This window comes from Mugil cephalus, chromosome 2 (assembly GCF_022458985.1).
Source record: "Mugil cephalus isolate CIBA_MC_2020 chromosome 2, CIBA_Mcephalus_1.1, whole genome shotgun sequence".
NCBI classification, from domain to species: Eukaryota; Metazoa; Chordata; class Actinopteri; order Mugiliformes; family Mugilidae; genus Mugil; species Mugil cephalus.
The window spans coordinates 30,009,092-30,021,339 of record NC_061771.1 but is presented as its reverse complement, the minus strand read 5'-3'; the positions used below and the strand labels follow the sequence as shown (position 1 = coordinate 30,021,339).

At 43.8% G+C, this 12,248-nt stretch overlaps 1 protein-coding gene and 1 pseudogene across 1 annotated transcript in view; one reads left to right on the top strand and one right to left on the bottom strand.

Annotated features, from left to right (window-relative positions):
* LOC125003611 (B-cell receptor CD22-like) overlaps positions 1-12,248 on the bottom strand; it is a 66,756-nt gene that overhangs the window by 44,141 nt on the left and 10,367 nt on the right. Inside the window, 2 exon segments of the mRNA XM_047577600.1 lie at positions 3,620-3,798; positions 3,800-3,878. Coding sequence (XP_047433556.1) covers positions 3,620-3,798; positions 3,800-3,878 — 258 coding nt within the window.
* LOC125001955 lies at positions 9,764-12,080 on the top strand (annotated as a pseudogene).

The following is a 12,248-nucleotide window of genomic DNA, read 5'->3' as shown; positions in this document are numbered from 1 at the left end:
AACCGTACTTTCCGTAACAAAATCACCTTCATGCATGACAACGCACCATCTCACGCTGCATCATCGGCTGCTATGGGCATAAAAGCAGAGAAAACTCATGGCGTGGCCCCCGTTCCTCCCTGACCTCAACCCTATTGAGAACCTTTGGAGCATCCTCAAGCAAAACATCTATGAGAGTGGGAGGCAGTTCACATCCAACAGCAGCTCTGGGAGGCTATTCTGACATCCTGCAAAGACATTCAAGCAGAAACCCTCCAAAAACTCACAAGATCAACGGATGCAAGAATGTGAAGCTGCTATAAAATAAGGGGTCCTATGTTAAAATGGAACTCACATGTTGAGATGTTTTTGATTGAAATAGCTTTTGCTTTCAGTAAATATGACCCTAATGCTGCAGATTCAAAAGATGGCATTTTCAGTTCTTAACAACCTGTAAAATGTGATAAAACTCTGCTGTGCGTGATAATTTGGAACAGTGCATTTTAAGTTTTTCATGTTTGAAAAAAATACTGTTGTCATTGGGAGGTTTGTTCAGTAACATTAGAATTCATTAAACTAACGGTTGATGACGTGAAAATTATGCCGACTGTCATTTGCATTGACTATTTAGGAAAATCTGAGACAAATATCGTTTGCAAAATATAATTTGGAACACAGTGTATTATGAAGCACACTGCACCTTGTGCAAAATAAAAAGTTTTGAATGTTGGAACATTGGGCATCAAAGGCGCTGGAATCCCACGGCTAATCAGAAAAACATGAAGATGCCATAAAATGCCAGCAGCAGACGCTTTCAATCAGCCAGTATTATTCCACATCAGGATCTGGAGCATCGAGGTCCAGCGCGACCCAATCTGCTACAACTCCAGTTGACCTGTGGACAGCGTTTGGGTCTACGCCACACTAAAAGAGGAGGTGCTCTGGACTCTTCACACGGTGGTTAAGCACCAGTCATATACTGGCAATGAGAACATTGATGAGCTGTTCTAGACCATGTTCCCGGATTCTGACATGGAGGAAAAAAAGTGCGGAAAAGACGAGACGGACGAGACGTTGAAGATGAAGCGATTTGGATCAGCCCATTTCACCAGAGAGACCTCAATCTCCAAAGTTAAGGGCCCGTTCGTGCTGACGTTCGACCAAAGTCTGAGACAAAGGAACAAGACCAAGCAGTTGGACCTGCACGTACGTTTTTGGGAAGGCGAGCGGGTCCAGTCAAGGTACCTGGGTCCCAGTTTATGGGACATGTGACAGCTCAGGACGTACTGAAACATGTCAAAGTAAGTAAAGTGTTTTAGTAGCGAGCGTTGCATGAGTCTTCTTCTTATCAGCAGCACAGTACTAGATATGATACCAGAAGTAACAGAATAAGACTCAGGACAGTAACTTGAACTATAAAACTGCAAAGATTTATTTTCATCTCAGGAGTGTGTGGACCAACTTAACCTCAGGAGCTAGTGTCCGTCTCAATGGATGGGCCCAATGAACTTCAAACAGTTTGAACTTTTCCAACAAGAGGATGCAGAACTGTATGGAGGTGCTCAGCTTGTTTCTGTGCGTAGCTGTGGACTGCACACGTCGCATAGTTCTTTGAAAAGTGGCTTCACATGTGCAGCTGGACAAATTGTGAGAGCCGTGCACACACTGTTCCACAACGTACCAGCAAGGAGAGAAGACCACAGCGCACAAAAGACTACAGCGCCGTCACAACATCCACCATCTTGCCCTCACCGTTTTGTGGTCATCGGTGGATTGAGAACCTGCCTGTGGTAGAGAGGGATGTTGCAGTCTGGCCATCACTTCAGCAGTATATGGAAGCAGTGAGAAGAAAGAAGTCCCCAACCCCGGGACAGCGTCCTTTTGACACTGTCCAAACTGCCCTGAAAGATCCACTCGTACTTGGCAAAGCTACAATTCTACACGACTATTGCCAGGACGTCTGATGCCTTTTTGAAGTGCTATCAAACAGACGAGCCAGTGACGCCTTTCTTCATTTAAAGACTTGGCTGAGCTGATTGAGGTAATTGATTTCTATGGGTAGCACACCACATCATCACCACAACATTCCTGTCACTACAGATTAGACCTAATTGATGTGACACTGTGTCATTGAAAAACAGCTACATCCGTCAGTTTCTGTTCATGCATTAGGATTTTGATGACGACACATTGTGGTAAATGTGGATACAGTTGACTTGTGTTTACTTTTGAGGTTGTCTTTTGACAGGGTCTACTCAGGTGCTTCATCAAGAGAGACGTCCTGCAGGACATCAGCACACTGCAGCTAACCAACCTGGATGTAGCTGATGAAAAGAACTGGCACCAGCTAAAGGACACTGACATTGGCTTGGGTGCTGAGTCAGCCCTCAAGGTAGTGTGACCATTTCTAAAGATCGTTTCATGAATTGTAGTCAGGATGCAAGTAGCACACATCATTTTATTCTACGTACCATTTCCAGCTTATTCCCCTTTTCAGGCAGCAGCAGCTCAGAGCTCAGAGTCCTTGAGTTTAGAATGGACTGCATTGATGTCCAGCTTGTTCAGGTGTTGTTGCAGGTATTTTCCTGGTGCGTCTTTAAAGTGTCGTCACTTAGATGAGCTCTGAAACAGTCACTGGTTGATATGGAAACTGTTTTCTGTTTACATGTCCCTTATACACTGTGATAAGTCAGAGTGGTAATAAACTTGGATCAGAAGAGGAATGTCTCTGGTTTCACGCATCAAACATATGTGCAACAATCCCTCCTAAACACGTGCAACATACATGTATTTATTCTACTGCTGTTTTGCACTGTCTGCATCCTCACCAGCAGAGATGTGTGAATATATACATATATTTATATACATGAGCAAACTCATCTCCCATATTTTCTTACTTGAACGTTGCCTTGTTTGTTTGTAAACATTGTTGTTTTGTATATCTTCTATATTCTTCTATTTTTATCCTTTAGTCCACCCATATGTGCACTGTCTGTGATGCTGAATGTCTCTGCTGCTGTTAACTAGAAGTTCCCCACTGCGGATGGAGAAAGGAACATCTATCTTATCTTATCTTATCTTATCTTATCTTATCTTATTATAGAAATATTTTGACACTGATAAAATGACTTCCTGGATTTGTTCTGTGGTTCACATCTACAGTTCAGCACATGGTTAATAATCAGTTTCTGGTCACATGCTCTGATCTCTTTCACCTCACAGCCTCCAAGGTTCATTGGGTTCAGTCCCACAGCTGAAGAGTTTCTTCTTCTGGATGGAATCCAAGAAATAAGACGACGGATGAAAACAAAATTTAAAAGTAAATGGATAGTAAAGTTAAAAAAAAAACAAAACACACTCACCTCATACACAGAATCAAAAGAAGCAGAGGAACCAGCACCATCAAAGTTAATCTGATGACATTCAGTTTTACTGGTAATTTTCCTACAAATGAACAAACACTGATATGAGGTCTTTGTGTCACTAACAGGTTGATTGTTCATATCAAGCAAAGAAACAATGAACCGTGTAAAAACATCATGACAGTAGATGTTGTTGTTTACAATCACTGGAGGTTTTCTCTGCAGTGACTTGTTGATAATCTCTGATGCAGTGAACTGATATTTGAATCTTTATTTACCTGTGACACCAACCAGGTGTAAGGTGGAGTTATGACGTCCTCTTCTGTTCTGGGCTTCACAGTAATAACTCCCTCTGTGTTTCAGGTCTGAGTCAGTGATGGTGAAGATCTGTCCTGAAGCTTTTTGTGAGTCTTCATTCTCCTTGTACCAGGTGTAGTTAGCTGCTGGGTTAGCATCAGCTACAGGTCAGAGTCCCTGAACTACCCTCCACTATCTCACCAGATGGACTCACTGACACAGAGGGAAGCTTTGGAGGATCTGGAGGTCTCTGAGTTTGTAGGGCATTTTTTAAATAATGCTCAACATGTTTGAAGGCATATCCATATCCAAAAGGTACTGCACATCCTCCATGACGTTACAACAGCCTCTGAGGAAGAGGCTATAGTCCTGCAAGGCCTTTATGTCTTCTGCTTTAATTGGAGGCCACGTGAGGGCTTTGTCCATGTAAGCAGAGTCGACCTTTTGTTCATTTCCAAACTGTTCCTTTAACAAAGCTTTTGCCTTTGTGTATCCTCGCTCTGGATTCATGTGTTGGCAGCTTCTCACAAGCGCTTTATCATGACCCTTCGTGTGTTGTTCCAAAAAAATATAAACGATCACGGCTGTTAGTTGTGTTCCTCTACTCCATTCTGGAAAGCTTTAATGAACGTGTGATATTTTAATGGATCGCCATCATAAATTGGGATCTCGCTCTTAGGTAGAGCTGAGAGGCATTGTTGTTGCATTAGCAATGTTGTTACTTTGTTTTGTTTCCTCATGATGCTAAGAACGTCATTGCTGGTTTCCAGATTCACTGTGTTAAATTCTTGTTGTCCATGTGAATCTCGTGTGTTGAATGGGCTCATATGAAATTGCATTTGGTTTTGTTCGTATGAAGTTGCATTCTTGTTTGTATTTGTTTCAGTTTGCTTTGGAATAAATCCATTTGCATTGACATTGAATAACTGTTTAGTTTGTGCCTTTTCCAAAATGATTTCATTCCGTCTCAGGCTTTTAATGTTCTTTTTCCACTAGTTGTGCTTTTTGTCTTGTTCAGTTTGAGCTCTTCTCTCCTTTTGCGCAGGCGTTGTTCCTCTTCTTCCAAAGCATGCTTCTCCTTTAATAATTTGTGCCTCATGGTGAAGGCTGCCAGCTCGGCTTCTGCCACTGAACATGCAGAAGAAGTTGAAGAGCCTTGTGACTGAGATGTTTTGTGGCTTCCAACATCTGAAACACCGTCACTTGGTTTAATGTCATCCTCAATTCCATTTCAATCATTTCCACAGAGAGTAATGCTATTTCTGGTGAATCCTGTCGTTCCTGAGAGATTTTTTTGTTCAGTTTCAACAATCCTTTTTTGAGTGTCCTTTTGAAATGTGTTGCTGTCGTTCATAGTGCTTGAAAATCATTCCTTTTGTTTAATGAGTTCATCATGAGGAAGCAGAGGCAACAGTTCTTTGTGTGAGGTGGTGGCGTTTTTCACACATTGTGTTTAAATTCCCCCAAAACATTGTTTCACTTGAGACACATTTTCCCTTCGTTTCATGAGCTCCTTCATTTTTGGTATCAAACCTTTAGTTTTATCCACAACACGTTTGCGTTTGCATTTTGCAGTTTTTCAGTTTTATTCATCAAAGCCTTTTCAGTGAGTTTCCTGTTTCTTTTCCCAGACTCCAAGTCAGAGCACGAGGCAGCATCATTTGTTTGACTCATTTTTTATTTTTATTTTTTTTTTTTTCCATTCAGTTTCAGAGAACTGGGATGTTTAAATCCATCCACAAAAACAATTCTTCTCAACAAGGCGGCATCCGCGTTTCTCCTTGAAACATGATAAACTTTCGCATACACAAGCGACAGAGTGCAGACGTCACTCAGCGCACGGAGCAAACACAATGCACAGATATTATTCGACCAGCATCCCGTTATTCAACTGTTCCAAACGGAGAACCACACACAAACATGCACAGGTGAGCTTACCTGTCCTCCATGACAGATGTGTGATGTGGCGCTTTGTCTTTTGTTTGACACCGCTGCACTTACTGTGCGTCTCGTTGATCCATTTGCGCTGTGAGCGATCGCTTTCTTGTTGCCTTTTTTGTTGACAAAATTGTAACGACTTGCCTGTCATTCAAAAGTGGTTTGAGAGGATGAGGTGAGGTCCTGTGTATTTTGTGTGACGCGCTGATGCTGGTTCATGTAAATACGCTGAGTCCAGGTGAGTTTAAGCGTTTAATAAATCCATCGCAGCCACTTCAGCGGCTTTCAGATTACATGTGCCAAAAGATGGTGAAGGTTTGCACTGGTGGTGAATATGTAACAAAGCAAAAAAAAACTGAACCAAAGCGGTCAACAAAACTTACGGCCACCTAACACTCGCCTCTCTCCTCACTCAGTGCAGGTGAACCAGCTCCCTACATCACCTACGCCAATCATCCCCCAGTGCCCACGTGACCCAAGCCCTGCGCGTCACCGTGGCAACCAGACCAAACAAATCAAAAGGCGAATAATCCACCAGTGCAACAGTGCGGCTCCTACATGCACTGAAACATCGCAGTCCGAACTCCAACTGTGTCGTCTTCAACGTTTAAATCCAGCTGACAACAGATCTGTTTGTGGGGGCTGACACCTGAGTGGGAAGTCCCGCCCATCCAGGTGAGGGAGGAGCTTTCCCCCTTTATAAGCTCAGGTGTGGACAGTTACTGCCTCTTCGTTCGGGGCCTCTGGATGTCAGGAGGAGAGTCTGCGTTTCACTGCTCCCTGGTCGAGCCACTGCACCGAGCCAGTCACCCCACCTGGGCCAGCTCCAGCAGTGATCTTGTTGACGGGTTTGGTGCCAGACTGCTGCTTTGTCGGGATGAATGTAAACCAGGCTGCAGCATCAGGACTGATTAGAACCAACCATTTGGTTAAAGGACTGGGAAACTCTTACCTTTCTGACTCACATTCATACTGTTCAACTGCTTGTAGTTTTATCCTTGATGTCTATATATTGTACACATTGTTTTAATGATTGATGGCTGTGAACCAACTGATTTTTTTTTTTTACTACGTTTTGTTGTGTCTTTGGTTCTCGGCAGAGGGAGGAGCTGCGGGGAGGACGCGTTGGATACACACACACATTGCATGCATGGTGGCAGGTTTGCAGTGCAGTGGTCACTTTATTGGTGTGTGGATTTGCCCTTTCTGTTGCAGTGTGCAGTTTGCAGTGGTTTGCAGTACTCACGGTGACACACACATGGTGGTTGTTGGGGTTGGCGATAGAATCTCCCCGCAGTGAGTACCCTGTCTAGTATTTATGCTATTTTATTCCAGTAGCTGGCATAGTACTCACTTTAGTATTATCATTGTATGATAAAAAGACTTTTGTTATAAAATTATAGCGTCTGTTTCTGTTTATTTTTAGGTCCTCTTCTCATTTATTTCATTTTTGTAAATGAATATTATTCATTGACTGCACGACTACGGCTCTTCTTACCTGTAAAATTTGCTTGTGTCAATTGTCCAGCAATCGCAGCCTCTGTTGGTACTTTTGATACCTGCTCCTCATTGTATTTACTGGACTTGGTCACAAAGTGGCGCTGCGAGCAGGGTTAGAGCCCCAGACGTGCATTCAAGTCAGTCGGTTCATTGCTGTGACTTTTTAGGCATTTGTTTCTTGAACTGTATGTTAATTGTGTTTTTTTGTTTTTTTTTTCAAGACAAAGCAGCAGCTGGCATCCCCTGTAAATCTGACATTCATTCAGTAGGTGTAGTTTTTCTTCGGCCTTGTTCCTGCCTTGTCCAAAATGGAGCAGCAAAATGAATCCCCCCCCTCAGGCAGGCCCCTCCAATGCACAGGATAGGCTGGTTTATATACCAAGAGAAAGGGCTTGTCCTCTGTTCAGTGGTATTGGTGAAATTGATGTCCAGAGTTGGGTTGAAGAAGTAACATGTATCATGCGCACACGGAGGCCTGCTCCTATCGATAAAGCCCATTTCATCCATGACCACCTGATTGGTGATGCCCGTGAGGAAGTTAAATACCAGCCATCCCGGGTTGAGGAGGACCCTGATCGTATTTTTGACGTCCTCCGCACCCAGTGCAGCTGCCCCCTTTTCATTTATGGCAGTTAAAGAAGCTTTTTATGCCAGGAAACAACAGGAAGGAGAAACATTGAGGGAATCTTCACATGCACCGTTTTCCTTGATGGACAAGATGATCCAGAGTTGTCCAGAGAAACGCATCCCTGATGCTGCTAAATTGCTGTGTGAGCAGTTTGTAGAGTGTGTGGCGGGTGGAAATTTGAGACGAGAGCTCTAGAGAATTACTCGCCAACACCCTGAGTATGATCTCCGTGATATTCGGGATGAGGCTCTTAGGTCGGAGCGAGAGGGCAGGTCAAAGGAAGAACTAGGCAGGCCCAGTTCCCTCCATGGACAGTATGCAGCATGCAAGACGCATCAGAACACAGGATACTGGAGGGTCAGAACTGGCTGAGCTGAAAGAAATGTTGAAACAGCAGCAGGCCCAGATTGACCAGCTCACACAGGAAATAAGGTCAAAACGTACTTCATCTAGACCCAGGACCTTCCAAAACAGAGGGCCGCTCATCTGTCGACGGTGTCAAAAACCAGGCCATTTTGCTAAAGACTGATGAGGAGAGGGTAGTTGCCCCTAACCTTACTCAGAGCTCAGTCACTCAACGTTCCCAACTCCACCAGTCGGAAAACTAGCTCCCTAGTCATCAAGGACGCGCCTGATGCCAGCCCCAATCCAGACATCTGTGGAGTTCTCGGCATGAATGTGATCCGTGATTTTGGTTCTAGTCATCAGTTACAAATCAGTACAAGATTTGTAAAAATGTAAATGCACAAATAAGCTGAAACTGAATAAAACGCCTGAATATGTTTTCATTATTAATAAAGCGACCAAAGATGTAAAATGTATTACAGGTGTTTATTCTAGGTGAAGCTGAGAGTAACTATTGAGTATTGCAATTGGTTTTATGTTGACCAGTTTTATTTTTTGTTTGTTTCTTTGCTGAAATCGTAGCTGACACACAGGTGAGACACGAACAGAGAGAATGAGAGACGGGGGTTTGAGTTGTTCATTGATGTGAAATAAATTGATTAATGCACTTTTTCAACATGTGGATTCAAGTCCGAGTGAAGTCACAGTCATTGGTGTTGAAGTTCAAGTCAAGATGTAAGTCTTTTTATATGTTGTCGAGTCTAATGTCATCAAATTAACGAGTGTTACTTGCTTTGGAAACGACGGATTTGAATGACGTCACGATGGCGTAACGTCACGGCAGGAGCCGAGGTTTTAAATAGAGGCTCTCTGGTGATGGCCTTCAACATCCTCTCTCATCCAGAGGACAAAGGGCCCCAATGACCACGAGGAAGGAGGGAAGCCCGGATCTCTGCAGCCGCACCGTTGACATGGAAGCTCAAGGCTCGTCTCAACACCGCTGACAAGATGCCTCGGACACAGGCCGAAGCAACGCCATGTCAGCTGTTCCCCGGCCAAGAGACCGATAGGCTCCCTCTGGAGTGTCGGCTCTTCCTGTTGTGTCTTCTGAAGGAGTCGGAGGATGTTGGCCGACGGAGGGCCCTGTGTTTTTACAGGGGGCTCATTGTTTCTTTTTTTAATCAGTTCTCCTCCAAACACACAAATATCAACGTTGGGCGCCAGACAGGATTCACACTGTCAGAAAAAATAATTTATAGTTTTATATTCATGAAGATAATTGAAGAGGCAAGAAAAAGACCCAGCTATTGCCTCCCTACTAAATTAATACCACAAGGAAAACAAAGAAATCAGTTCAGGGATTAACGTTTCTTTTAAGTACAACAAGGTTGATTACAGCTTCAATCCTCAGATATTCAAATATATCAGTAAGAAAACAAAGAAAATCAGTTCAGTTTTTTCATCTAAAGTGTCATGATGTTCAGACTTTGGCCTGAGTTGATTTGATTTGTTTGCTGTGGCTCAGTTGTTCATTTAAAGCTTTGATTAAAATTTTTAACAAGAGAAATGAAATAAACAGTGAATGATAAAATCACATTTCAACACACAAGTCATTCATAATTGTTGAATTAGAACAAAATAAAAGACTTCCCTTCACTACTGCCGACCAGGAAATATAAACACAGTCCCTCCTTCTTTGTCACGTGTTTTAGTTTTATGATGCAACTGTTGATCGAGGTTCAAACCTGCAGCTACTTCCTGCTCTGAAACATTTTTTCTTTTCCTGCTGTGAAGTGAAGCAGTTCCTCCGTGCAGCTACAAACAAGTAAGTAGGCTCTGACCGTTTGTATTCACTGTATATTATTTACCTGACTGATGGTAGGTCATTCATTCAGATCAGGAAATCAGATCAAATCAAGAGTTTTAACATCGGCTCCTTTAAACGTTCGACGTTAACGTGGAAAATCTCTTCCTGGACTCTTGGTTGTTCAGCACTAGTTAATAAATGTCAGGATAATAAGAGAATGTGTGTGTAACTGTAACACGTCTGTGGCGTCTATGACCATGAATGATGTGGATTTTATTGTGATTAGTTTTTGTCGTCTGCTCCTCTTCCTGGAACAAGTCAGAGTCTGATAACTCCTCCCTCTTCCTGTAGCAGCTCCACTCATATTTCCTCATGTCTCCTTGTTCCCTCCCCTTTAGATCTCTACATTGAAGATGGGTGTAAGCAGCATGTGGTGAAGTGTGAGAGCTGACAGGCCCATTCACTGTACAATCACATGTTGTTCAGATCAGAGCTCAGACTAGTTTCACTTCTAGCAAACAGAAACTCACACAGTCGTCGACACTGAGAGGTGAAATGGAGCAGAAAGGAGTTCAGCTGGACAGAGAAACCTTCTCTGTTCCATCTGTCTGGATCTACTGAAGGATCCTGTGACTACTTCCTGTGGACACAGCTACTGCATGAACTGTATTAAAAGCCACTGGGATGAAGAAGACCAGAAGGGAATCTACAGCTGCCCTCAGTGCAGGAAGACTTTCATACCGAGGCCTGTCCTGGAGAAACACACCATGTTAGCAGAGTTAGTGGAGCAGCTGAAGAAGACTGGACTCCAAGCTGCTCCAGCTGATCACTGCTATGCTGGACCTGAAGATGTGGCCTGTGACTTCTGCACTGGGAGGAAGCTGAAAGCCTTCAAGTCCTGTATAAACTGTTTAGCCTCTTACTGTGAGAAACACCTCCAACCTCACTATGATGCAGCTCCATTAAAGAAACACAAGCTGGTGGAGCCCTCCAAGAAGCTCCAGGAGAACATCTGCTTTCGTCATGATGAGGTGATGAAGATGTTCTGTCGTACTGATCAGCAGAGTATCTGTTATCTCTGCTCTGTGGATGAACATAAAGGCCACGACACAGTCTCAGCTGCAGCAGAAAGGACTGAGAAGCAGAAGGAGGTGGAGGTGATGCTAGAAAACATCCAGCAGACGATCCAGGAGAGACGCAAAGACGTGGAGCTGCTTAGACAGGAGCTGAAGGCCATGGCTCACTCTGCTGATAAAACAGTGGAGGACAGTCGGGAGATCTTCACTGAGATGATCCGTCTCCTCCAGAAAAGAAGCTCTGATGTGGAGCAGCTGGTCAGATCCCAGCAGGAAACTGAAGAGAGTCGAGTCAAAGATGTTGAGGAGAAGCTGGAGCAGCAGATCACTGAGCTGGAGAGGAAAGGCTCCGAGCTGAAGCAGCTCTTAAACACAGAGGATCACAACCAGTTTCTACACAACTACCCCTCACTGCCACCACCCAGTGAGTCTACACACTCATCCAGCATCAGGATTTGTCCTCTGAGGAACTTTGATGGCGTGAAAGCAGCTGTGACAGAGACCAGAGAGAAACTACAGGACATTCTGAGAGAGACATGGACAAACATCTCAGTGACAGTGACTGAAGTGGATGTTTTACTGCCACAACCAGAGCCAAAGACCAGAGATGAATTCAGGAAATATTCATGTGAAATCACACTGGATCCAAGCACAGCAAACAAATATCTGTTATTATCTGAGGGGAAACAGAAAAGTAACAAGAATGAATCAATCTCAGGCGTATTCTCATCATCCAGACAGATTCACTGGTTATTGTCAGGTCCTGAGTAGAGAGAGTCTGACTGGACGTTGTTTACTGGGAGGTGGAGTGGAGAGGAGGAGGAGTTGATGTAGCAGTCGCATACAAGAATATCAGCAGAGCAGGGGGGTCATATGAATGTGGATTTGGATTCAATGACAAATCTTGGTCATTATGTTGTGACACAAACAAATATGAATTTTACCACAACAAAGTCCAAACTCCCGTCTCAGGTCCTGGTTCCTCCAGAGTAGGAGTGTACCTGGATCACAGAGCAGGTCTTCTGTCTTTCTACAGCGTCTCTGAAACCATGACTCTCCTCCACAGAGTCCAGACCACATTCACTCAGCCTCTCTATGCTGGACTCTGCTTATTGAATGTTGGAGACACTGCTGAGTTGATTAAGTGAAATAGACATAAGTCTCTTCAGGGACAGTTGGTTAAATGTGTCTTCTAGTCTCCAGGTGGTTTGGTCTCCATGGTTGTAGCTGAGAGCTCATTGTTGTGTCATGTCTTCACTGCTCAGAGATCAGCCGTCAGTCACACTTTGTGGGCGGTACTTTGTCGTCTCCTGGTT